Genomic DNA, 26,689 nt, shown 5'->3' with positions numbered 1-26,689 from the left:
AAATGTTTGGAAGGATGGAACAGCTTGTTCTGATCACTTCACAATTGAACTGCACTCTGCATGGGAGCTGAGAAGTTGGAAGCACCAACCAAGCAAGGGCCCTTACGCTTTGCACCTGAGCTTTTGCTCTGCAGCCTGCATCAAGCCTATCAAACACCCAAGGTTTACAGGAAAGGGACCATTCCGCACGCTCCTCATCAAACCTGGTCAAAAACTGGCAAAAAGATGGTCACAACTTCTCATGACCCTATCCGTGAAATAAGCCGGGTTTGTCCATCTCCCTAAAACCAAGGCAGGGCATTCAAAAGCACTAGCCTTATTCCCAAGAGCCTGCAGAACCCAAGTCGCATTGCCAAAGTCCCAAACTAAACACCTACTAAAGAAACTCCTCAAGAAAGCTAGCTCAGCTTCATCCTTATACAGCTTTCCCATTCAACATTTTAATACTAGAATACTGCAAGATTCACTCCACCATCAATACTTTAGATAGCTTCTTTCAGATGGTTCAATTGCTCAGCTGTAACACGTTTCCACGCAGGACATGTGTTACTGTAAAATTCCAAGCTGCATTTTTTATCAAAATCACAGCTAAGGATGAGTTTCATGTAAATATATTTATGCTTAAAGAGGTTTCCACTAGAACACTACCTGAAATAGCAGTCTGCAAAAGCAATGAACTTAATTCCCAGTGGCTGGTAAGCTCAGGAATTTTGAATGTGTTTTTAAGGCACTGCAGAGGAAGCAGAGCAGAGGTTTTGACTAAACTCTGACACACAGATCTGCCATGGGTGGCTGCATCCAAAACAACGGCCTGGAAGCAACTGTGGCGTGGCAGCCGAAAGCAGAAGTATCTCACGAGAAAACAACAAATTCTTACACCACCACAGGCCTGGAGCTTCAGTTTGAGTAAAAACGAAAAGTGGGGAGTTTCTGAGAAAATCCCACCATGTGTTCACACCAACAAGTGACCTAGGAACTTCATCTGCTCCTGCAACTGCTCAGTCTCAGCGCATCGTAAGTACTTGTGTTGTGTCTTTTGGTAGCTCAAGAACAGCTAAAAGCAGAGAGGAGCAAAACAGGCAAGAAAATGAGAACAGAAGACTAAGGCTGAAGGGTCAGACACACAGCAGACTTAACACCAAAAAATAGAGACTGATGCAATAAGCAGGACATGAAGGACTTGGGAAGGGAGGTGTAAACGTTAGTACCTTCCCTTCTCCCCGCCATCACCAAAAGAATTAGCTGTCCATTCCAACAAATACAGGATTATGCATTTTATAGGAGAAAAGGCATGAAAATTCACTCCAAACAGCCCACAGAGAAAACGCATCCATGTTTAAGCAGGAAAATAAATTTCCTTCTCTTTGCATTTATCAGCAACATTAGCACATGAAACAATACCTAGAGCATTTTAATTGAAGTAACATTACCTTTTGGAAGTCATCCAGCCAAATCAAGCAAACTGACCATCACCGTGAGTCCTACAAGGCTAAGCAATGAAGGAGCCCCCAGGAAAGTAAGGAAAAGCTTCCCTTAAATTATGTTTCTATAACTGCTTTGAAGAAAGAAACCCACAGTAAATAAATGGTTGCAATTTTACTTTTCCCCAAGCAGCTGTGAACTGAACAGGTATTACTGCAACTGGATGACATTGCACCTGGAAGCACGCGAGTGCAGCTTGAAGTAATGATGCAGTGAAATGCTGACAGCAAAGTACACACCTTGGCATTGATATATGGGTCAAAGGGGCCGTACTTTTTGAGTTCTTTGATCTCAAGAGCATTCTACAAAAAGGAAGAGGAGAAAAGAAAAAAAAATGTGATAATGAAATGGGTGAGATATAGCAACAAAGCAATGGGTGACTCCCAAGGGGTGGAAGTGACAGAACACACAGCATCTTGTTCCAGTCAAGAGCTATTGGCAGCAGAAGCCATTCCAGCTGCCCGTTCCTGTAACTTGAACCACTGGGCACTTCATTTGCAGGACTCCAAACACCAGCAGCACAGGGTGTTCAGCTCACTCCTCCCACATAAAAAGGATTCCACTAAAGGGATATTAAGGAAACATTACCTGGAGGGACTGCCCTGAGCTGTTAATCCTATGCAAAGGCTTCTCCTCTACCTGTCCTCCTCACAGCAGCACAGTTTACCCTCAGGCCCCTCAGTCCATTCTTATCAGATTGATTATAAACAGTTTCCTACCCTGCCTGAACCTATTTAAGCAGACTGAAAGCCTGCAGCTGTGCCTGGGGTTGTTACTGTTATTAAGCACAGCCCCAAACTGGAAAGCCATCAACAAAGGCATTAACACACATGCTGCTAATTAGTCCTGATGAACAGAGGGGTGGTACTGCTAAGCACTACCACAGTATTTTTCATTTTATGATGCTTTAGAAGCCATCATTGAGCCTTAGAACAACCCTGGGAGGCAAGTTAACTATTTTACATTGAGGATCAAAAAGCTTAGGTAGGGCACTTGGTGCCCCCAAAGCATGGGTGGAAGCAGGAATAATGCTCCTAAACTTGACTCCTCCAGGGAGCTGGCTGCTCAGCTTCTGAAAAAGTTTAATTTTGATCTGCCCTGTATACAGCAAAAGCTAAAAGCCCCCATATCATTCAGCTGGACCTTCTCTGACCAGTTTTGTTAAGCTTGAGCCAGAAATATCTATGTTACTTGTGAATTAACTTCTGAACAAATACACATTTTCAGCCCTATGGTATGAAGGCAGCCAAACTTGCTTTGATTCCCTCCCTCCTACCTGGCTGATAACCTGAGTGGTTTAGCAGTGGAGTCACAAGGACAACAGATATTCCTGCCTCCAGGACAGGGCAGCCAAGGGTCTGTTGCAGCTCACAGCACCCGATTTGAACACATTACTGGGTCTGCCCAAGCTCACTCGGTCACAAGCAGCTCAGCAACAGAGCTCAGCTGGCCTTGCTGTGCAGAACAGCCCTTTATATAAACCAATCCATCTGTATCTTAGCCCCAAAGCAATCAGGTTGACAAATGGAAGAAATCTGCATGACTTTTTCCTTGCTTGATTGAGAAAATATCTTATTAAGTTAGAGATTTATCTGGGGCCAAGTACAGCTAAAATTATCTTACAACTTACAAATTAGTTAACTGGAGCAAGTGCTAGAGACAAGCCAGGAGAGGAGCTAAGAGAGCGGGGCCAAACAAAGACTAAACAAAGCTGCTTTGATTAGTTCCCCAAAGAAGGGAGCCAGTGGATCCTTTGACAGTACTAGAAATCTTCTCGGTTATTCAGCAACTGAAGGAAAAACCATTCGTGTTAGTTTTAGAAGCCCAGTATGAAAGCAGGAGACCACTTCCTACGTGCTCAGTGGTTCTCATAGCATATATTTTTATTTAGATAAGCATATATATACTCAAGCACTAACTCAGACTGGAGGTTTTGCTTTAGACAGCCCCCTCCTTATCCTATTAGCAAGCAGGACTCTACAGCACTTGCTAGCAGATTGGGCAGGTCAGGAGGCAGCTGAAATGGTCTTTCTACATCCTAGCGAGGTGACTCAATGACATGTGGCACTACAGAGCAACACGCAGACCTGCTCATTCACTTTGGTGTGCGAAGGCCCTTGGTGGATGAGGAGTTTCACTATGTCTGCATCTCCTTTCCACGCTGCCAGGTGCAGGGGGTAACAGCCTTTGCAGTCCGCTACGTTGGTTAGAGCGTCGTTCCTCAGCAGAACTTCCACCACGTCCCTGCAAGAGAAGCGAAACGTGAGTCCAGGAGGGATCCTATCCCTGGTCACATAGGATTTTATCCCCCCACCCTTTTTTAATCACCTGAAGAGAAATATTTCAGGGATTATCTTGAAATAAGATTTTAATGTGCTCCTATTAAATGCTGCCAAAGAAGAAAGAGTGAAAGACTGTTGAGAGGAGCTTAGAAACAGCCTATGTTATTTTTGTACTAATGCAGCTGAAAACAGAAGTCATCCACTAGCCACTCTGGTGAAAAGTGAATTGCATCAGCACAGTGAAGCTGAATAAAGATTTTTAGCTTTATTCAATCTCCCAGTGGTTTAGGCAGCAGTGAAAAACACAATATCTACCATACTGAAGACTATAAATTTAGAAATGTATATATAATGTGCAAAAGCAAATTTAAGTGGTGCATGTACAGCAATACTTTAGAAACCAGGCTGCAGAAGACTGTTACTGAGGAACCCATCTTTAAGACCTTTTTATATATTACCCAAACCATTTGCAAATAAAGAGGTGGATGAAAGGCTCAATATTCTGTCAAATTAAAAAATACCATATTATATATATATATATATATATATATATATATAAATATAAAAAACTCTATTCTGCAACTGTTGCCTCTGTATGTTCACTTCTTGGCCTGAAGATGGTGTAGTTCTGCACCACTGCCACCTTTTCCTTTAGTAGGAAACAGCTCCACATTGGAGAGATTCCTACAGAAACCAGTTTGCAAAGCACGCAGCTTTCTGCGTGACAAAAGGCATTAAAAGACAACTCACTTATGACCATTCAGAGCAGCGTGGTGCAGCGGAGTGTAGCCGGTGCTGTCCACGCAGTTCACATTTGGCCCTCTCCAGATGCTGCAAGACAGAAAACGCACAGGGAACACTTAAACGTGCATCCAGTATCCAGGGAATCGGCAGGAAAATCGCGGCAGGTTCTCGTGCCGAGCTGGCTGTCTGTGAGCAAACCCCGGTGGCGGCGGCAGCAGCGACGCAGACGGGTTGTCCTGCGCACGGAGAGGTCAGTGCGGAAGCACAGAGCCACCGAAGGGATTAACTACCCCACGCCTGGTCGGAGCACCCAGGGTCTTGCACGTTGTCCTGCTCCCAGGCAGGTTTCAATACACGTGCACTCACCAAAGAGCGTCTTCGGAAGAACAAGCGCTACCAACATCGCCCATGAAAGCGGGAGCTGGGAAAGCATCAACCCAGCGCTCGCTCACAGCTCTGCAGGACTCGTTGGGTCTGGGAAACCCTTTTCCTCCACACCAAGAGTCTCCAGGGACGCGAGCAGGAAGCTGTGGTTTCCAGAGCCTCCTCTCTCGGTCACCAGTGTGAAGACACAGTGACTTTATGTTGTCCAAAAACCATTTCCATCTGACAGTTATTAGTGCTCTATATGAAAAAGTAGGTGGTCTCGGAGCACTTTCGAGGATGCTGTTAAAATCCCTCCCTTGCTCCAAAGTCCAACACCAAGGATTTAAGGAGGCTGCAGAGGATTAATGTCCCCTCTAACTGCTTCACGGCGTCCCACTTAAAACAGCAGAGACCGGCAGGGCCAGCAGGGCTCTCGACTGCTGCTGAGGGACCTGGTGGCCAGCGCCACCACCGCCTTCCAGAACGGGCACAGGAATTGGAATTCATGCGTTCTTCCAAGGAAACCCAAAGCCTTTCACCTTCCACAGCCCTCTATTGCAACCCGTCAGTCCTCGCAGGCTGCTTTAAACTCGACACTTTGAAGAACCAGCAGATCCCTTGGACCACGTGTCTCCTAACAGGGCACATTTTCCTGCTTTGTTTCGTTTCTAAACAAGGGGTCCAACGTCACAGTCCCCTCTGGCCCCCAGTTTAACTGGAATAAAGCCCCCTGGAATAAAGCCAACTGCTGGTTTTTATGGGCTAGCCCTTTCCCGATCGCTTCGTTCCCTCCCCAGCACACAGCCCCCACGCAGCCTGGGCAGTTATTGGGTTTTCTAAAATACCAGTGATTACTCGAGGACTGCCAGCCAGAAACACACTCCACCGCCGGGCATGGAAGCAGCGGGAGAGGCACGGAAGCAGCAGGAATCCTGGACCAAGCGCCAGCTCAGGGATAAGCCGAGCAATGCCCCTGCCTCCAGAACACACCTCCGGAGCCCTCCTTGGGAACGCAGCAGAGCCTCTTTCCTCCAAGACATTCCCGCTCCAGACCTTTACAAAAAGCTCTGGAGCCCAAAAACAGATGCAAACTGCACGGCAGGAGACAGTTAGGGGGAAATGCAGCCAAGAAGACAGGGAAGAAAGCCACAAAACCCAACCCGCAAAGGATCAGGAGGTTTAACCAGAGGCATTCCTGCACTGCCAGCGCAGCAGGCCTTGCCAGAGCCACCGGCATCACTTGCAGGACGATGGCCAAAGCCCTGTCCCCAGGATGGGCAAGTCACCAAATACAAGCAAAAAACTTATCGAGCAAAAAGCACCCAGCTGCAACAGGTCTGAAGCACGAAAGGGACCTGAGCAATTCGGAGGCTCCGGTTCATTTTTGGCAGCAGGTTCAGCCACTGTGGTTGCCCAAATAATTTACCGCTTATTTAATGTGGCTATTAATGGTTAAAAGCAGTGCCAGAAAGACTTGTCTGCAGTCTTGATCAATTGAAGCGCTGCATCTGCAGCTCCCCTTGCACGCATATGAAGAACAGCACCATTCAATAGAATTTCAGCTGAAAGATGCATTTATGAAATAAGGAAAACAGAGATTAACGGCGTACCGGCATAAACCAGGTCACTTGCTCCAAGGGACCCAACTGGTTGGCAGCAAAAGTGGGGACAGTAGCACGAGACCCTCCTGGTTGAGGCTTTAGAGCAAAATACAGAGCTCACTCCATAGGGCTCAGGAGAGGAGAAAAGCTGCAGTCTAAGAGGGACCTTCTGCTACTGCAAAAGTCTTCTGTAACTGCAGGGATTTAAAAAACATTAAAAAGAAGATTGTGGTGTCACTGACACTCCTTTTTTTCCCCAAACAGAGGCAGCTTTTATCAAAGAAAGGTCATATCCCCCCGAAGTTCAGACTGAAGGAACCAAAGGATCCAAGAATCTATTTCTATTTTGCTGCAGTGGAAGTACATCAATCTCTTCCCTCCTCTTCCTCCCCATTCCTTGGGGTTAAGAAGGCCATAAAGTTCTTTGGACTTAACAGAAGCCAAATCCTTCACCCCAGTTTTATTTATGCAGTGCATAGCATTGCAGTGACAGACTGCGATAAGGTCCCCAGCTTCTCATTTCAGCTCTAAACACAGGAAAATCCCTCTACCACAGTCCGCAGAAACGCGGAGCTGCAAAAACACGAGCCTGGGAATGTTCATTTTGAAAGACACCGCGATTCCTCCGGAGAACTATTTGCAGTGGCCGGATTTCACTTCTGAAGTTAAGAGCAAGTCAGGTCTTTGGGGTCAAAACAGCAAATTTGGAGGTTGAAGTCAACGGCCCCTCAGCAAGAAAGTCACCAGCAGGACCCTCCCTTGTGTGTCCTGCTCCCACGGCCGGGGGTGACAAATGGCCCCGGCGCTCGGGGTGGCACTGCCACCCTCCTACTCCTTTTGCAAACCCATTTTTCCCTCCATGACTGCAGCACTCTCTCCCAGGAAGCTGAGAAATATGAGGTTTGTTCCCAACCCACCCATGTGTCCATCTACAGCGCCCAGGTCCCAAAGGTTTGTAGAGCCCACGGCCCAACGGGAGCTTAATTTTGCCTGTCACTCTTGGCTTATTGTAAAGCACTTGACGGAAACGTGCTTTTTGCCTTCATTAATATTTTCCATTAACTGCAGCAGAGTTAGCACTAAAAGCACAGTATTTAAGTGCCTGGCATTGTCATTTTCCAGCTGCGGCATCTTACGAATTACAAAAACAATTCAGACTCAGTATAGAAAATGTGGGTGGCCATTTAACACACAGCATAATTATATAATGCATTGCAGAGAAACCCAGTATTTTAAATGCATGCAGAAGTCTCACTTAACATTCCAGTCCAGCACAGGAAGCATTTGGTGGATATAACACTCTCCCACTAAAATTACTGCCTCCATTTTTCTATCAGAAACATGCAGTAACTCACATTGATTTAGTGCTCCAAATATGAGGATGTTGCTGAGCTGTTTGCAACTAAGTTTGGTAATTACCTGCTAACAACCAAGGGACCCAAAGCAAAGAGCTCTCCAAGTGCAAGGGCTTGGAGGGGAGAGGGGACGATGGCGTCTCTCTGGTTTTTGCAATGATTCCCAATGAAGTTTTCTTCTGGGCAAGTGAAACACAAAGCTAAAAACACAACTTCATCCACTTCAGTGGACGAGATGAGTAAGAGTATAGAACAGGCAAAGGGAAAAGGGGGAAACACTGAACTAATACCACATAAATTCCAACTAAGATATGTGCAATCACTAGTGAAACGCAGCTAGTTCAAGGCTGCAATTAATGGCAATTAATGTACAGGATGGGAGAGCAACACCTGTAAGGAAAGAACGTTGTGCTCAAACATCTGGGTAAAGCATCTAGTTTGCAAACATTAAAAGAATGAAACTGCCAGAGCACACAAATTCATCCCACTGGGATTCGAATGTGCTATTCCAGGAAATCCGGGTACTTCAGAATGTGGTGCATAGGTTAAAGGCAGAGCGAAGGGGAACGTGCATTAAACGTGCAGAGACCCGAGAGCATCAGTCCCCTCGAGCAGAGGAAGCCCCTTCGCTCCAGCCGAGGCAGGAGGACACCGGCCTCTCCATGGAAAGGCCGTGGGCACCTCGGTGGGATTAACGCGTCCGCGCGGGATGCGGACGCGGAGGCACCGGAGCCCCTGGCAGAGGTTTGTGCAGCAGCGACGGGGCCCCTCGCTCGCTCCGTCTCTCCGCGTTGGCGGGACATTCCCGCTTTCCTTGCGGGGCAAGGACAAGCAAGGACAACTGTGTTTCCAATTAGGGGGAGCAGGTGAAGACATGCAGTCTACACTGCAAAAGGAGAAAAGAGAGAATTTGGTGCCTGCTGGAGGTGCTTTTCCCCTAATTGCATGCAGCTATTTTAAAATAAATCCTTTCAAACACACGAAAAGAAATACAATCAACTACTGCACGCGTTGCTTTGCATGAACACCCAGCGAGGCTGGAGAAGCAGACGCAGCAGAAGCTGCTGAGCTGCCTCCAAGTGCAAGAGCTCCTCCAACAGGTAATGCCCTCACCTAGAGGCAACTTCCTGATTTATGGACATATTTATAGGGAGAATTTGCTTATTTTGCAGTTGCATTTGTGTAGCAACTCTTCTGGAAGCTAGGAAATGCACCCACAAAACTCAGCTTTCCCAGATAGGGCTCTTGCTTGCGACAAACAGCTCTAGGCAGGGGTGCACACGCGTCCCATCTAGTACCAACCTGTTCTCCTCGGGGGACTTTCTCCTTCAACACTTTCCACATTTAGGTTAGCTTAGATCAGGATCTTAATGAAGATGCACTCAACATCAGCAAATCTTCAGTTCACATCAGCAGCTTTGAATGTAAACACCAAGCCAAGGTCTGCAGGCACCCACGTTTGGAAGAGAGACATTTGGGGGAAGCTCTGAGGCTCCAGCTCCGTCACCACGTGCAGCAGCAAAGCCCACGGACGTTTAAATAAAGGATAAATAAAGGATATTTAAATAAAGCCACGGGGGCCCCAAGCAAGACAACTAGTTGTCCAGTAGGAAGAAGGCGGCGGATGGCAGCAGAAACCTCAGCACAGCCCTGAACTGTCCCAAAACCAAGAAAACTTACGGGTGAGCTTGTGGAATGCTGCAGAATGACTTGTTTGATCTCTTACACATCTGAACCTCTTTCCTTTAGAAATTTGAGCCAGAGGAGGAGGTTTGGCGCATGAGAAAAACATAACTTCCCTCTGAGCGAAGCTGTCACGTAGCCCAGTTTCCAGCAGCGGGATGTAAAGCTGAAGCTTCCCAAGAGAGGGGAATCCGCGCGCTGGGAAGGGGCTGCGCTGGGAACAGAGGCTTTGGAAAACGAAGCAGAGGAACCAAGTCTCCTCCAGGAGGAACCAGACCAAGAACGAAGGGATGGGGGCAATCACTGGAGGAACCGTCAAGGAACCAGCGCTGTCTCCGAGCACCGATGGCTGCATCCATTTGCGCCAGGACCTTTATGGGATCCTGGCCCCCTGCCCGCTTGGTTCCTTTCCCATTGCTCTCCAGGGATCGCTTTAGTCAGTGCAAGAAAGAAATCAGTTCTGCTGCTGTTTAAGTGGTATCTGCAGTTCCTGCAGAGGACATCGACACTGAAGCTTTGGGAGGACAGGCTTAAAAGCATTTATTTCAAAATGCTCCTTCTCTGCCTTTATCACTCCAAGCCAATAAACGAGCGGCTCCTCAGTGCCTCTCCGCACACAGAAATCCAGCGTATTGCCCGCCCCACAACACACCTCCCAGTGGGTTTCCTGCAGTGGGTCAGACGTTCCCTTCAATGCACCAGAAGGATGAAGATGCATTTGACTCCCAGGAACAATCTGGCTTTCAATTTACCTCCTCTCACATTTGATGGAGATGTGGAAATGCTGCACTGAACGGTTGGAAAAGCAAAGGAAGAGCTTACTGTTACAGCTACCACTTTTAAGGCTCATGTTTATCCCTATCTTTTCCTTTAATTGACTTCTTTGGATAGGAAGAGGGCAGCTCTAGACTCTTACAGATGGCTCCTGGCAAGAAAAATGCATTTCTTTGAACTTAATGTATGGTGGGGATGACAGGGGACGCTGCCACTTGGAGCGTTATGACATGGCAGAGGACGGGTCACTTGTGCGTGTTGTGCTACATTAAAGAAGAGCTCGGAGCAGGATGCAAAATAAAGAGCTGCGGGGGGTGGAAGATGAGGCCTGGTTTGAGTGCAGGCACTGCCCTTTATTCCTAGGGCTCATACAGAGACTCGCAACCCGCTCCCGCTTCCAGCGGATTTCATGCAGCCGAGCGGAGTTCACATCCAGCACGGGCTGTACGTGCTGGCAACGGAAGGCCAGAGCTGAACAAAGCTTTTCTGAAAGGATTGCAAATAACCACAGCTCTTCCCTGCGAAAAGCCAGGGAAGCATCACCAGGAGCTTTGGCTCTTCCCTGCGGCGCCGGCGGCAGCTCCCTCTCCGTGCACTGCCCAGGGCAGCAGGTTGGCAGGGCCAGGGAGAAGCCACAGGGAAGCCGAGAGCAAACGGGCATCGCCCACAGGTCCTGGAGCCTCCTCACCTGCAGCCCACGGGCAGCACCGTGCCCGGAGACGTCCGTGCCCGGAGACGGCAGCGCTGGAACTGGCTGAAGCCAAAGAACTTGGAAAACACAGAGGGGAGGATGATCGAGGCGATTCCAGGAGGGAAGGGACAACTGGCATCATTTTAGAAGAAGTTTCCAGCTGGCTTCTGAGGCACGTAACTAAGCTCCGACGCAGCCTCTGCTCAGGGCTTAACAGCATTTTCAACCCGGCCTGTTTGAATTTTTCCAGATCCAAATCCTCACTGCCCGGCACTCGCCGCTGTAGGAATTCAACCTGAAGAACAACGGTTGAAAACGTTGTCTTTCTTTTGCTAGACAGGGAAACTGATCCCTAAGAGAAGGCAGAAATTTGGCAATACTTGCAAAACAATTACAAAGCTTCTAATGAGTTTTACTAAATGTCACTTTTGCAGTGAATCCTCCTGACTAGATGAGTTTGAGGAGTACGAGCAAAAGGAAGACATTCCTGCAGAAATTCAATAAATTCCACAGCATTATGGAAGTCATATAAAACAGCCTGGAGCTGAAAATACCATAAAATTGTGAACTGGAACTAGTGGCATTGCTACCGTAAGTTTTCCTCGCTCTTTATTTGAAATTAAAGTTTTACTGTTTCCATAGTGCTGGAGAAGCTCTATTTACGGAGAAGAAAATACAATATCAAAAGAAAAGAGCAAAGTACCCGAGTTTTACAGCAAACAAATCTGAGTATGTCATTCCCGCTGCCCATCACTCCCCTCTTTCACAGAGAATTGATGCACTGGTTAAATGCCTGGGGATGGCATAAAACACCCTCCTGGCTGCCTGGTCTGCAGAATAGCTCCACGTTCACTGCCGTGATCAGGATTAGAACAAATCAAAGTTACCATTTTTGTCAGCACCCACCCCAATCTGATCCGATCTGCCTCTCGGGGGGATTTCTAGCATCTAGGAGCTCTGGAAAGGCAACGCTCCATTCGGACACGGACGCCCTCCTCCTTGCTGGGTCTTAGAGAAGCGTTACATGGAGAAGTTAGATCCACCTCCGTATCCCCCCCATCTTTCCATGGGAAAAGAGACTCCTAAGGAGATCCGCTGCGTCCTCGGGACGCGGGTGGCCGGGGCAGCCCTGTTGTGCCTCAGCGATGCCGGCTCCAGGCCCCGGAGCGCTCAGAGGGCGCCAGGGCCCGCACCGAGGCACCGAGCGCTAAACAGCGCTGCTGGGTCCTGACCCGGGGGAGAAACAGGAGAACGGGCTGAGTAAAGCAGACACGGAGAAACCAAGACTCAGAGACCGAATTATCCCCTCCCCAGTGTCAATTAAACAGCAAACGCAATTATTTCATACCAGCAACTCCATCTAGAGCACACTTTTGCCTTAGGGAGACTGGGAAAGATTAGATGGGGGCTCACATAGCAGCTCGTATCCCCCGTGACGCTGTCGAGATCGGGGGCATCGGCCGGTCGCGGCTCCTCGCGCATCGGAGAGCTGCGTTTTCCAGACGGAGCAGGGAGCGGGCGCCGGGCAGGCACCGAGAGCCCCGCAGCGCACGAGGACGGGCGGGAGCAACGCGACGCGCGGGTGAAAAGCGCATTATTCACTGCAATATTAAAGACTGAACGCAGCGGGCTGGCAGAAGAGGCCCTCAAGGAAAGATGCCCAGGACTGCCGAATTAAGAGGCTCAAAAGCTTCCACTTAAGTATGTGGAGCACACGCTGCCCTTCAACATAGCCCACGGCTCCCTAGTCACATCAGCCATCAGGGGGTGTCACCCACAAAGCTCCATTTCGGTACATATCAAACCCCAGGGCCGTGGCTTACGCAGAAGCCCTGGAAGGCAAAAGGGAGCCCCGGCCGAGCAGGGAATTAACTGGCAGCAAGATGCAAACGCGGCGGCTCCGGAGCACGGCCCTGACCCCCAGCGAGTCCTCCCGGATGAGCTTTTGAACCGAGACTCAGCAGAGGCAGCGGCTCTAAGGGGGAGGGCAGAAAAGTGAGTTTCTGATGGCGTTCAAGGGAATATTTAGGACAAACCCGATCCGGTCTCAAATGCTGTTGGGAAACCCCACTGTTCTTCCACGCACTGGGAAAGTATCAACTTAACACTCGCCAGACAACAGTTTTTAAGCAAGTGTTAAGCACTAAGTGGGGCTGAAACGCAAAGGAACAACCTTTTACAAGGTAGCAAGAAGCATCTCAAGATGTGGCCTGTTAACAGGCGGGCACGAGCGCGCCCGACTGAGGCAGTGGATTATTTCTGAATCTCCAGATAGCTCCTGTAAAGGTTGTCATTACTTGTCTCTGCTATCAGTACCACAGTGACAAGCAGCGAGGTGCAAAAACCCAAGTCAGCAGCAGCCAAACAGCACGTGCTCCACACCACGCTCGTACAGGACAGGTTTTAGATAATATTATTTCAAAATCCTTAAAATATTTCTGCCTGCTCCTTGGAAAACACAAACAGCCTTGAGGTGTTTCCTGTGTTAGATACAGGTCTTGCAGCCAGGAGCTGTCCTGGTGGCAGAGCCTTTCCCACCGGAACGTCCTGTGGTGCGGGACGGTCACATCCACAGGGCAGAGCACTCGGTTAGGAACAAAACTCTCCAGTCCCTCAAGCTCTCTGCCCATAAGTAATAGCACCTCAATCGTGACCGATCACCCCCGTGTAGCTGTGGGGATGTCACTGCTTTACACCTTACCCAGCACGGGCTGTTCCAGGGATGGAGGGCAGGAACTCCTTTCCTTGCACGGTAGCTCTGCACAGCTGCCTCGTTCCCAACTTTCCCGAGGAATTTCAAATAAGAACAACAAGCCAAGCGTGCACGAGCTGTGGGATAACACCCGAATCTTTAACTACCACAAGGACTCCTATAATATCCAAGACTAAAACCCTGTGAAGCAGTTATGGTAAACACGCAGGAACAACAGCCGGCGCTACGCTTCTGCACGCACAATTTAAATGCAACATTTACCCTTCAGAAGTCGACTTCCAAGTCCGGTTGACTTCAAACTTCTCCTTAACCTCAACAACAGACAGTCGCCCTGGTTATTTTTGCATCTGAGAAAGTCATTGCAGACGATGCAAACCAGCCGGCACACGGCAGAGCCGGCGCTTCCCAGCACGGGAATCACTGACAGGGAACAGAATAGCTCGTTTGCAAGGGGGAAAACCCGGGCACATTTCCAAGTGGAAGGATCTTGTTTCCGGGCTTGACCAGACAACGGGGGTTCCCGGGAGCAGCTCTCCTTGAGCCGAGCCGTTCCGGGGAATATCCAGCACCAAGGAGCACGTTGGCGTCGCCTCCTCCGAGCCGCAGGACCAGCGGACCCAATTCTCATCTTTCTAAATGATTCTCATGTAGAAGATTCATCTTTCACTCTTTTTGTTGAGCGAAAAGGAATGTCAAGGACATCCTGTTTCATTCTTTGTCAAGCATTTCCTTTAGCCTCGATTGGAATTACCAAATCCAGCATGTATCACATACACTCTCCAAGCTCTATGCATTTTCAGCTGTTTCTAAGGCAGAGATGAGCTATGGGAGCTCAGACAAGCTCCTTCAGTCTGCACCAGGCTGAAACGAGGCTCTAAAAAGCATCGGATGCCACAGGAGGAATGCAAGTAATTTTCAGACACATAAAGGTAGTTACTAAAGACACACCAGGACAACCAAAGGTCACCCGAGGGGATCACAGCGTGAATCAAGGCCCGTTCAAAGTCTTTCACCTGGCAGCCAACGCTCCATCAGATTTAACACCGCACAGCGAGAAACCGCAGCCGGAAAAACACTGGAAAGAAGAACTAACAGAAGCCAAGTCGTGGGACTTGCAGTCCTCTATTTCGGTCATCTGAGGGACTTCACAGCCTTGTAACAGAGCCAGGACTAGAATGCAAAAAGCTTCCAAGTCCCCAGAGGTCACAGCTTTATCATAACCCTGTTCCTGCTTCCTTAAAAAAAGCAATTTCTGAAATTAAGAGTAGTATGGAAGGGCCTGGGAAGGCCACATGTATCTATGCACAGAAGGTCTTCAAGCCTTACCCAGCACTAGGCTTCTTTAATCGGATTACACTTAAAACCAGACATTTTACTCTGTGATGCTAAACTTGAAAGGATTTCTCCTAGTGTCCTAATTCGGATGAGGCAAAAGTCATTCCACCTAATTTCCAACCCACTTCAATATTAGATTTGCAAGACCACCAGTGACATTTTCTGGCTTGTGAGTCTGAAAAACAGCAGGCAATAGGATTAGACATAAATCTAATGAGATAATGTATTTACATAATATTTATGGCACTCACTTTTAGGCTAGGTTGTGTATTGTATCCTTAGCATGCAACACTGCAGATACTTCCTTTTACCTGAAAAAAGCTCAGGGTTTATGCTTAAATTTACCTTCCTTTTAAAAGAAATCAGGTGCTTAAACAACAAGCTACACTGCTCATGTAACATAAGTTTCCCAAGCCCAAAACACATGAATTCAGCTCCAGCTTCAACTCCATAGCACGGACTCTCTTGCAGAGCTTGGAAGGAGCCTGGCCTGCACACCGCAGGTTTAACAACTGCTTCTTGTGTTGTTTTGCTCACACACAGCCAGTTTCAGCCCTAAGCACTGGTTTTATTCGTTAACCCTTAGCGCGGTGCGAGGGGGGTCACGTCAGCCGGTCTCTGCCAAGTGCCCCGTGCGTCCGCGTGGGTTCGGCGCTGGGCACCGCGGGGCCTGCCCGGTATTTAAGTCTGCTTTTAGGAACCGTGGGGAAAAAAAATCACTAAATACATGAGAAAAGGGGTAATGCACGGGCTGAACTCCAGCCTGGTAATGCTCCTGGTTAAGGGGGTGATGGTAAAGATGTGCTTTATCCAAATGTGCATGGTGTGCAAGACAAAAACAAGAGCTTTGGATTCAAGCTTGCGTGCAGCAGCCCCGATGCTCTACAGGAGTTTCTTCCAGGACCCAGATCCCTACAGAAGCTCTGCACACACCAGAGCTGGACTAGCCCCACATCCAGCTCCAGTTAGAAGGGAAGATCCAGAAAATATAACTGTGAAACTCCTCTGTGCTCCTCCAAGGCTGCCTTGCTGCAACTCACTCAACGAAGGAATCCCCTGATAAACCCTGGACATCTCTTAAGCAAGTCACGGCCGTCCCGAGATGACAACACAGAGTCATTTATTGAATTCAGCTAAAATCGAGGCTTGACACGATGAACGTCCAGGCGACGGATCCGTCGGACGCTGCCCGTCTCCAGGCGGGACGTTCCCGCTGCCCACGGGAAGGGGCAGACACCGGCTCCAGGAGGCCGCGCTGCCGACTGCGGCTCCGGCACAGCCAGGCCGCGCGCACGCGCCGAGCACCAGCTTCTTCCCCAGGAAAACTGACACCTTTTGGCCCTTCTTGATGTTAATTAAGCATTTTGCCCCTTCGTTCATCCACTGAAGAGTTCTCTTTGGTGACAGCTACACTCCCGGGTGGACTCGCATTTCATTTTATGTTTTTTTGCCCTTCTGCAGAGAGAAACTGTATTAGGAGTCCGTTGCTATAGAAACAAATCAATCCTCAACAGTTTTATTTTTACCAGTTTCTGTGCAATCGGATTTATCTCATTTCCAGGACTAAGCCCTGCTCCAGGGCGAGCTGCTCAGGACCGGCCCAGGGCCACGTCCAGCACCTCCTCTATCCGGCAGAGCCGCCCGCGGGCACCGTCACGGAAGGAGCCCGGGACTTGTCCCATCCCTGTCCGGCCGCGCTGCGAGGGGAGTTTTCCTCTTCTTCTTGGTCTGGGATGAAGGCAGGAATCTGCACGTAGCGCCTCTCTTCTGGATCGCGTCTTTCACTCCTTTTTCTTTCCTGCTTGCTCGCCCTTCAATCGCACCGCAGTAACACACTGCATTAAAAAAACCAAGTCCATCACATGAACACTGTTCCTTGGCTCCATTGCTGCTAATATATCACAGAGAGCTGCACACATTCATCTTTAGAAAGCTGCTCTCTGCCAAACCACTTGCCCAGTGGCAAGAGAGTAGTTGCAACATTCCAATATCACTGTTAAATCCCCAAAGCTTTTCCCTACGCACTCGGTGTCCAGCTGAACTCGGCAGAGCTCCTGCCCTCGAGATGCAGCTGCATCTACAGGACATTTCTTTGGATTCAGGTCTGCAGAAGGGAACACGTCTTTGGAAGTGAAAGCATCTCACTGCTGCAGTACCTCCTACTTGTTTACACACATACCGGTGGTTTTGCTCCCGAAATTCCTACACACAACTCAGTGGCAGGATACCAAGTTCGGGAGGTCTCCTGTCCACCCTGACTTCCATCCAGAACACTGAAGCCCCACGAACATCCCTGACCAACAGGAGCAGCCCTTCTCTGTGAGCTGCTCAATGCAGCTCCTTACTCCAGCACAAATAAGACAAATCCTCAAGTCCTCAAAATGCAAATTTCAAGGAGCCGCCTGGGATTTTAACCAAACCATGAGAGCACCTGACTCAAACCGCTCCTGAACACAAACTGCCTCCTCAGTTCCCAGTTTCTTGCAGCTATTTTGGAGTTTCTGGGCAGTCTGGCTCAGGGCACGGAGGATGTGGAGCTCCTGGGATCTTCTGTTCAACCTGATGCTCCTCCTGTCCCACCGAGCCCACGACAACCCCCGGCAGAGCATTAGGGTGTTACCACACGGCCATTCCCAAACCCCTTCGGTACTTGGGGACACTCTGGACACTCTCCAGTTACGGAGCAGCCACAAGCAGCCTCCTCTGCTCCACCTGAAACAAACCGCGAGCACCTTCGAGGGGACAAATCCCGCATCCCTGCGGGGTCTCGGCGCACGGTGGAGACGAGGGGCCAATATCCAGGGAATCCCAGCCCACATCCCCACCAAGGAGGCTCTGGAGCTGCCCAAAGCCCCTGCCCTGAAGGGGGAAACAGCACCCGACCCGCTCGCCCGAGGGCACGGAGCGACTTTTCCAGCAAGACGGAAAACCTGGCCTAATCGCAAAAACCTGCTGACCAAACAGGCAAAGAATCTTCCAAAGCTGGACTGGGAGATCACACAGATACTGAACTCAAAAAAAAAAAAAAAAAAAACACCGCCAATAATTGCAATCCTGAATTATTGCAGAAGTGCTTAGGAAACAATTCCCAAGGAAAGAGCGGGTGCACACCTCATGCCTGTGGCACTAATGCTCTTGGCAATATAGTGCTCAGGTATCTAATTAAAGAGAGATCCGTCCTGCTTAGCTGTTTGCAGGGCAGGGTGGGGAACAGAAGCCAGTTTCAAGCTTGCCCAGATATTATTAATCACAGCAGCCAGAAAAGTCCCGGCCTCGCTCACATCCCTGTTCCAGCCCTGTTTTACGAGGCAGCAGCAACGCGCTGGGAGCAGCTTCCTCCTGGAGGGGAAGGGCGAGATAAGGAGCGCGGAGCCGGGACCAGCGCCCCGGACCTCGGAGCCTCCCTGGGGCCGGCCCTGCGCGGGCAGCTGCTCCCAAAGCCCCTTCTCCCCCAAGGACCCGCTCCCATCCCGCTGCTCCCACGGGAGCCGGGAATCCTGCCGGAGCGGAGCCGCTCTCCTCATCCCCGCGGATCCAGGAGGGATCGCGCGGCAGCTCCGCGCTGGATGAAGCCCCGCAGGGCACAGCTGGGTTTCCAGAGCACAGGCAGAACTTGTGGCACTTGCCGAATCATTTCTTGAAACCACCACGCTGCACAGGAACAAATATGAAGCCCCACTATTTATTTCCCCCCTCCTCTCCTCACCCTACACAAATCACCCTCCTGACTCTGACCACTTTTGGACTACGCTTAAGTGTTTAACCGTTATACCATGTCATTTCCTAAACCAAAGAAAATCCCCAGCAGCGATGCTGCTGCAAACTGACTGCAACACTTGCTTTGGCTTCGGTGAAGCAACCACCAAACCCCTTCGCACGGCAGATGTACACGAGAAAGGTCCTAATTCGCAGCAGAAGTTTCTCCTTGATGCACTGAGGGGCAGCAGCCCAAAGAGCAGCCGAGTCGATTCTACAGCTCCTGTGCAGAGCGGCCCCATCATATCTCCATCGATGGATTCCCAAAGCGTTTGTAATTCTTGGACTTCTTACTTGGAAGCGCTCGCTGATCCGCACGAAGGGTGTTTGCCGCTGCTGTGAACCACGTTCCAAGGAACGGGCTGACTGCAGCGCTGCGGAGACGGGAGGGCTGCGGCGGCCCCGGTCACAAACGGATCCCAACGGCCTCGTCCCGCGGGCAGATCCCGGGCAGCTCCCGTGAACCCGGCAGGGCTGGGGACCCCCAGGCCCCGCGCAGGCCCCGTCACTCCATGGGACCCTCCATCCGCCTCGTCAAAGCCAGACGCCCCTCTCCTCTCTAGCTCCTTATCCGCTCTACACCCCTCTTAAGAGCACAACCTACCACTTGTACTCCCTTATCCACACTAGTTTTCCACCGGGGCTGATTTTTCCATGTATTTTTTCGTGTTTCAGGATGGCACATTTGCCCCTATATCTTCCATTCTACCTTTTGTGCTTCCTTCTCCTTGGACTCGCAGCCCAACACATCTTTCTCCCTGCTTGCAGAACGTTGCAATTTCTTTTGGAGTTTATACACATCTTCCACACCCAGAGGGGAAATAAGAAATCCCCAAGGCCAAAGTTCACATTTAAGTTGCAATAAGCCTAACTGCCCCCTGTTTTTAAGTGCAGTGTGTTTAACGCAAACTCTTTTTGTGACCATCTCAAATGCTGAGGAACAGCTCAGAAGAAACCGGGCCCCGCGCGCAGGAAAGCGCCGTGTTCTTTGGAGAACAGGTACTCCAAACAGAGAGACAGCTAAAAAATAGAAACCGAAATACTTCCCTGACCCCAAAAAGACCTGAAATCAGACAGGAGAAGGAACAAGGTGGCTCTGTCAGCCCAGCAGAGCATTCGTGACCCTGTTCTTGGCACGAGCGTCGCGGCAGCCGAGGAGAGCGGAGCAGCGCCATAAGCAGGAGGGCTCTTTTTGAGGGGGCTGATCCAGATCAGCACCCTGGCCCGGCCCGTCGCCTCCTTGGGGATTTCTTTATCCGCTCACACTGAACGTGGATCCCGCTGGGCCAGCTCGTCTTCACTGCGGAGCCCGGACAGCGGCAGCCACCAGCACCTTCTCCACCCATTTATTTCTTCCATTAACACTCCCAATTAATCGTCCCTCTGACACCCACTGGGCACCTTTCCAGTCCGTATTTATTGTTTTTAAAATGCACCTAATTATCGCTAGGAAAAAAATATATATCAAGACACAGATTTCAGCTTTACAGCTATTCTTGCCCTGCTGCAGGTGGTGCAGGGCTGGCCCGTCCGCACTGCCCGGATCAATTTCTGCCACCTTCCTGTTCACCCTCCCACGCCACCAGTTCCCTTTAATTTGCCCCCTTCGCCTTTCCACTAAGTGCAAGGCAGACCAAGTTTCCCATTTCCTGCTTCCGAGCCCTTGGAGTGATTTTAAGGGAGCGCGGAAAGGCAGAGGCAGCTGTAATTAAACACGGAGGCGGCTGCGGAGCGCTCCCTGCCCCCAGGACGCAGGGGGCCAAGGATGCTCCGCGGAATCTCGGCCTCCGGAGACTGCAGAGCAGGCGGTAACGAGGCCTGGGCACCAGGGGCAAGAGCTAATCTCACACGCTGCAGAGTAAAGCCAGGCCACAACAGGATGACACCCACGAGAGGAGCGTCCGAATTTCTTCTCGGATACATTGAGGCCACTTGGAAACTTAATCTGGTTACTCTATTTCAGGGGGAAACTCGACCCGCACTGCAATGATCAAAGTCCAGTTTGGTGCTGCCCTACCAAGGGGACACGAAGGACCCGTTGCTGCTCGGACAATCCCTAAGGAGCGCTGGGACTTGGAGCCATCCCCTGCTCCCACCAGGGCTCCCTGGGGTTACTGCAGCTCAGCAGGGCTCGGGTTCAGCTACAGAAAACACCAGTTTTGAACCCTGCCCGGCTTGGCCCGGGTGCTCCCCAAACAATTGCCAGGCTTCTCGCGGCAGGTTAATTCAGTGGCTGTTCCTCACAAAAACCTCGTGTTGATTAAACAAGCACAAGGGGGGTTTCTCACTCGGAGTCACTGAATCCCAAGCATAACAAGTTGACAGGAAATCCTCCCCTAAATTGTCCAAATCCCAGCATCAAAATCTGGCTGCCAGGCGGCATGGAGAAAAAGATTCAGAAATTGAAAAGTTTGATGGGAGAAAGAGATCTTTAAAGAGTCAATAAAGATGCTTTTAAGGCAGGTGAGCAAATGAGCACAGGCTACGGATGACAACTCCCGCTTGCCATCCCTGCAGCCTGTCCGTGCCACCGTTTACCTGAGGAAAATCCTCCGGGACGAGAGGCCGAGCGGGCTCCGCGGGAGCAGGGAAGCGCCCGGTGCCCACGGCGGGAGGCGGCGGCCGCCCCACGGCCACGCGCCGCCCCACGGCCACGCGCCGCCCCACGGCCAGCACAAGCGCTTGCCGGCACTCGAGGTGTGTGCTTAACCCCGCCGAACCTCTCCTCGTTATCTAAACAGCCTTCAAGCACATCCACCTTCTAACACGGAGGAGCCTCAAGTGCTCGGAGCCACTTCCCCACTTACAACAAGGGCTCGGCGTGTTTAATACGTGACAATTATAAAGTCCAGCCCAAGAGCATGTTTACATTTGAGACACCAACAAATACACACCAGGAAGGAGGAGACCACGTGTGCTGGCGTGTCTGTGCCATGCAGTTCAATGTGCAACACCACGAATCCAAGCAGGGTTTGGAAAGGGAAAAGCGGATCGAGTTTAGCTACAAACGAGCAAGGCGCGTCTTTCCAAAGGGACAAGCGGCACCGAGGGGCTCGACCGCCACCGCGGCAAACCCGGCGCTCCGGCAAGGAGAACGGCAGCATTTCCCGCAGAGGAGCTGAAACGGCAAAAAGCTGCAACTTGAGAAACGCACCAGCAAGCGGTTCCCTGGCGAGGCGTCGGGAAAAGGGGAGGAGGAAAAACTAACAAAGATCCGGGAGCTGCAAAACGGAGCGGGCTGCGGGGAGCGGAGCTCGGGGTGGCGGAGCCGGGGACAGCGCCCGGCACGGCCCGGCCTGCCCAGAGCCCGGACAGCCCCTCCGCTCCCCGGGAAAACGGCGGGAAAAGGGAGAGCTCGCTCGAGTGGAGCGCAAGGAGAGCCCGGGCGGGGAGGCCGAGCAGGCGGCTCCGCACCTGCCCCGCGGGCCCGGGGACACCCGCGCTGCTGCCTCCGGGGCTGCTGCGCCCGGAGCGGAGCCCGGCTCCCCGCCCGGCCCCGGGACCCTGCGGCCACGGGCGGCCCCGGGACCCTGCGGCTCCGCCGGGACCCCGCGAGCGGGCAGCGCTGCGGGAGCCCCCGGCCCGGCCTCTCGGCAGCACCGCGCCCCAGCCGGGCCCCTCCTTCCCTAGAGCCCCCAGGCGCCAGCCCGGCTGCCGCGCCGGGGCCCCGCCGGTGCCGCGGGCTCCAGGTCCTGCCCCGCGACAGCCCCGCGGCCGCCGCGCAGCGCCCCTGCCCCGAGCCGCCCCCCGCGCGCGCCTCGCGCAGGGCCGGCCCCGCGCCCGCCGCCCCGCGGGCCGCGCTCACCTGAGCAGGCTGGAGAGCGGGTGCCCCACAACGCCGCTCCCGCCGCCGGAGCCGCCGCCGCCCCCGGAGCCGCCGCCGCTGCCCGCGGAGCCGCCGCCGGCGCCGAAGCCGGAGCTGAGGCGCTTTCCCGAGAGCAGCCGCTCCACGGCGGGCAGGTTCCCGGTGCGCGCGGCCTCCAGCAGCTCCTGCTCCTTCCCCATGGCCCGGCCCGGCCGCCGCCGCCGCCCGCCCCCGGCGCGTCCTTCCGGGGCGGGGCCCCGCGGGGGCGGGGCGAGCGGAAGACCCCGCCCACACGAGGGGGCGTGTCCTTGCAACCCCGCCCCCCTTGTGGGCGTGGCACTCGGGCCGCTGATGGGCGGGGCCTTGAGACCCCCACGCGCGGGGCGGGGGGCCCCGAAGTCGCCACGCGCGGAGGCCCCGGGGCCGCCTGTGCCCGGCCTCGCCACCCCGGTAACCCCCCGCGGCTCCGGCCGCGCTGCATTTCCGGCAGTTTCAAATTAAATCCGCTTGATTTTATTCATTAAAGCTGCAGCCAGGGAAGGGGGCACCCCGGCCTAGCGCCTACCGCCTCAGGTCTGAGGGAGCCGCTGTGTCTGAGCAGGGCAGAAGGGGAGCGGAGAGCTGGAGCAGCTCTGACACAGCGCGTATTCATGGGACTCCACCTTTCTTGTTAACATTGATCTTTTTTCCCTATTCTCATGCCAAAACCCCAAGTTGAGACCCACGGCCTGGGGTAACAAAGCGGGGTGAGGGCCCTCCCTTCACCACAGCGGCGGGAGGACGCGGGTGCCCCGTCTGTCTGTGCCGGGGCCCACGAGCCACCTCCAGGCGGCAGGTTGGTCCCTCCTGCTGCATCCTCCAGTACCCCCAGTATCCCCAGTGCTCCCAGCACCCTCGAGTGTTCCTTGGTATTCCCAGTGTCCCCAGTGCTCCCAGCACCCTCGAGTGTTCCTTGGTATTCCCAGTGTCCCCAGTGCTCCCAGCACCCTCGAGTGTTCCTTGGTATTCCCAGTATCCCCAGTGCTCCCAGCACCCTCGAGTGTTCCTTGGTATTCCCAGTGTCCCCAGTGCTCCCATTCCCCTCCGCCCCGGCCAGGCCTCGTTGCCCTGGCGACAGGCCCCGCCCCACCGCCGCCCAGGCGCGGCCCTCCGCGGCAGCCGTAGCCGTGACGTCAGCGGGAGGCGCCGCTGCCGCCATGGCGGAGCCCGAGCCGCCCGCGCGGGAGGAGCTCGGGGCCGCCGGGCCGGAGCCGCCGCCGGGCGCCGCCGCCGCGTCCCCCGCGGGGCCCGGAGCGGCGGGCGCGGAGGAGCTGCCGGGTGCGGCGGCGGCGGAGGCCGAGGCGGGGGAGGCTGGCGCGGGCGCCGAGTCCCGGGCGGAGGCACCGGCAGGGGAGGTGAGGCCGGGCCCGGGGCGGGCCCGGGGCGGGCGGTGGGGCCGTGGCGGGGCCGGGGCGGAGCGAGCCCTGCGCTGTCCCGCAGGCGCGCGGCGCCGAGGGCGAGGCGGGCGACGCCGAGGACCCGAACCTGCCGCCCGCGGCCAAGAAGGCGAAGCTGGAGCTGAAGGAGCGGAAGGAGAAGAAGCCCAAGGTGGACGAGGACGAGATCCAGAAGATGCAGTGAGTGCCGGGGCCGCAGCTCCCGCCGTCCCGTGCCTTGGGCAGCTTGTCCCTTTCGGGCTCTGCCCTGTACAGGAGGTAGAGAAACCTCATGCCTTTTTTTTTTTTTTTCTCGCCGTTTCCTCCCCTTTCCCTGCCCCAGGATACTGGTGTCGTCCTTCTCTGAAGAGCAGCTGAATCGCTACGAGATGTACCGCCGCTCCGCCTTCCCCAAGGCCGCCATCAAGCGGGTAGGGCTTAAAAACGCGTTGGTGCCGGCGAGACCGGTGAGCAGAGGGGGCCAGGGCAGACGTAGCGGCTCAGCAGGCCGGGCCGAGGCCGCAGGTTCCTGCTCGTCCTGGGCAGGGCCGTTGTCCTCGGATCAGCTCGTCTGCCCCAGTCCTTGGCCGCTGAAGTAGCCCCATGTGTGGGGTTTGGAGAGAGAGCTCTGCATTCCGGGGACGCGGGGTGACGGGTCGAGGTGACATTGCTCGTGCTGGGTGTTGACTGTCTCCTCTCTGCTTGTCCAGCTCATCCAGTCGATCACTGGCACCTCGGTGTCCCAGAACGTGGTCATTGCCATGTCCGGCATTTCCAAGGTCTTCGTTGGAGAGGTGGTGGAGGAAGGTAAGGGGAGGAAGGTGCTGGGGAGGTGTAAAAGGTCAGAAATCAGACAGCAAATTATAGCTTAAAATAGAACAGAAGGTTGTGAAACAAGACTGAGAATTGCAGGGGTTCCCAATCCAGGACTTCTGCCTAACAGCCTGTGCTGCAAAAGCCTCTCAGACTTGAACCACATTATTATCATATTAATATTGTCTGTGTGCCAGTACAAGGAGAGGCTGGGGACCAGCTCCCGCCTTTCATCTCCTCCAATGAAGATAACCTTGACATTCCTGCTGCACAGATCCCCGCAGGACAGGCGAGATCTTTTCCTAATGCTGCTGTGGAGAACAAATTCAGCCTGGGAGGGTTGTTTCGGCCTCTCACCTGTAAGGTTTATGCTCTAAGGGATAAGCTGAGACTTCTCTGGGTCTATCCTGTCCCGCCCACGAGCAGGGCAGATCTGTCATGCACGACCCGTGGCCGCTGCAGCGGGGAGCGTCCCCCCGGGCAGGTTGCACGAGCGGGTTCACCGCTCTGAAGAGCTGCCTCGTGCCCTGGCAGGAGGTGGAGACGACACCTCTCCTGCGTGACCGGGAAGGAATTGGCCTGCAGCCTCGTTGCAGATTGGACCCTCCTGTTGCTGCTGCACATAACGACCCCCAGACAAGCTCAGACCAGCACTGCCTGTTGAGGCTGGCTCAGCTTCGCTCTCCTGCTCATGCAAACTCCTGTTTTTTGTTTAGCACTGGACGTATGTGAGAAGTGGGGAGAGCTGCCACCTCTGCAGCCCAAGCACATGCGCGAGGCCGTCCGGAGGCTCAAGTCACGGGGACAGATACCCAATTCCAAATACAAGAAAATCATCTTCCACTGAAGGATCTCAAAGGCAGCGGAAGGCAGGAGACACGATGAGCTGCCGGCTGGGTGCTGCGTAACCTCCAGAGCTGCAGCAGCTCTGGGGCTTGGGCCCTCCCGGCCTCTCTTGTTGCCTGCCCATGTCGTTCTCCAAGGACCTATAGGAAAACCAACCTCGATGCTGAACCAGCCTCAGTTCAGCTCCGTTCTAAAGACGGGACCCGTTTTGGGTTTACAAACCGTGATGGGGTGGGAGGGCCGCGGCTGCAGCCCGGGGTCTCTCCGCAGGGGTGGCTGCACGGAGGCTGTCAGCGCTCCCCCGGGGAGCGGCCAGGCCCGCGGCGCGGCGCCCGACGTCCCGCTCCGCAGCAGAGCGGGGACGGAGCCGCCGAGGGCTCCAGCGTGTCCTGCCGAGGGCTCCAGCGTGTTGTTTCCCCCCAGGACGCCACCTCCTGCTCCCTTGGGCGCAAGGGCTTCTACGTACACCAGTGTCTTTTGGTACATTAAACCTGTTGCTGTTTCCATAGCCTGGCTGAGCTCTGAACAGCTCCTTTCTTGCAGGAGAGAGTGGTGCTGATTGCACAATTAGTGCAATGGGGTGTGTGTGAGTGCAGGGAGGGCCGGGACCCGGTGCTGCTCTGTCCCCCCCAGCCCCAGCGCGTTCCTGCCACTTCCCTGGGCCACCTTCCTGCAGCCGCCTGCGTGGAGCAGCCTGGAAAACAGCGTGAGGAGGCGGGGAGCAGGAACACGGGAACCGCCGAGGGAAAGGAAAGAGGCAGGCACCAGGAGGGAGGTTAGCAAGTTTAATTCTCCGTGGTTCATAGAACCAGTAAATGCATGAGTGGAAATGCCAGACTGTAACAACGTTCCAATACTGCCTAAGGCTCGGGTGCAGGTTCATCCCCTGCCCCGTTGCAGTGCACCCCCCTGAGCCCCTCGGCTCTCCTGGGGCAGCTGCCTTAGAGCTCCACCAAGGATGGAGTTGGCCTCTCATCACAACACAAAAAGAGTCCTTAAATAAAAGGCTTTAAAAAGTAAACTTTGCT

At 53.2% G+C, this 26,689-nt stretch overlaps 2 protein-coding genes across 6 annotated transcripts in view; one reads left to right on the top strand and one right to left on the bottom strand.

Moving 5' to 3' along the window:
* The window catches only part of ANKS1A (ankyrin repeat and sterile alpha motif domain containing 1A), a 69,553-nt gene extending 46,766 nt beyond the window's left edge, over positions 1-22,787 (bottom strand). For 2 of the 5 annotated variants that reach the window (XM_088534459.1, XM_088534456.1), the window contains exons 1-4: positions 22,588-22,787; positions 4,515-4,595; positions 3,570-3,726; positions 1,722-1,784 (exon numbers count right to left, since the gene is read on the bottom strand). In XM_088534459.1, the coding sequence (XP_088390585.1) occupies positions 1,722-1,784; positions 3,570-3,726; positions 4,515-4,595; positions 22,588-22,787 (501 nt within the window). Of the gene's footprint in view, positions 1-1,430; positions 1,490-1,721; positions 1,785-3,569; positions 3,727-4,514; positions 4,596-22,587 lie in introns of those variants that run through there. The other 3 variants (XM_088534460.1, XM_088534457.1, XM_088534458.1) reach the window with 2 other exon arrangements.
* A 996-nt stretch (positions 22,788-23,783) lies between these two features.
* On the top strand, positions 23,784-25,681 carry TAF11 (TATA-box binding protein associated factor 11). The gene is made up of 5 exons (XM_088534441.1): positions 23,784-23,981; positions 24,067-24,203; positions 24,346-24,433; positions 24,713-24,809; positions 25,532-25,681. The coding sequence occupies exons 1-5, from the start codon at positions 23,784-23,786 to the stop codon at positions 25,660-25,662; spliced, it is 651 nt and encodes a 216-aa protein (XP_088390567.1). The 3' UTR covers positions 25,663-25,681.
* The last annotated feature ends 1,008 nt before the right edge of the window (positions 25,682-26,689 follow it).

The sequence above is a fragment of the Tinamus guttatus genome, unplaced genomic scaffold, assembly GCF_059628265.1.
Source record: "Tinamus guttatus ecotype Peru unplaced genomic scaffold, ASM5962826v1 Tinamus_guttatus_pri_ptg000563l, whole genome shotgun sequence".
Classification (NCBI taxonomy): domain Eukaryota; kingdom Metazoa; phylum Chordata; class Aves; order Tinamiformes; family Tinamidae; genus Tinamus; species Tinamus guttatus.
The sequence above is the reverse complement of the archived record's forward strand: the minus strand, read 5'-3'. Positions and strand labels throughout refer to the sequence as shown.

Coding starts and splice junctions, on each gene's coding strand:
- TAF11 (XM_088534441.1), top strand. CDS start 23,784: ATGGCGGAGCCCGAGCCGCCCGCGCGGGAGGAGCTCGGGGCCGCCGGG. Junction 23,982..24,066: donor CGGAGGCACCGGCAGGGGAG/GTGAGGCCGGGC, acceptor GCTGTCCCGCAG/GCGCGCGGCGCCGAGGGCGA. Junction 24,434..24,712: donor CCAAGGCCGCCATCAAGCGG/GTAGGGCTTAAA, acceptor CTGCTTGTCCAG/CTCATCCAGTCGATCACTGG.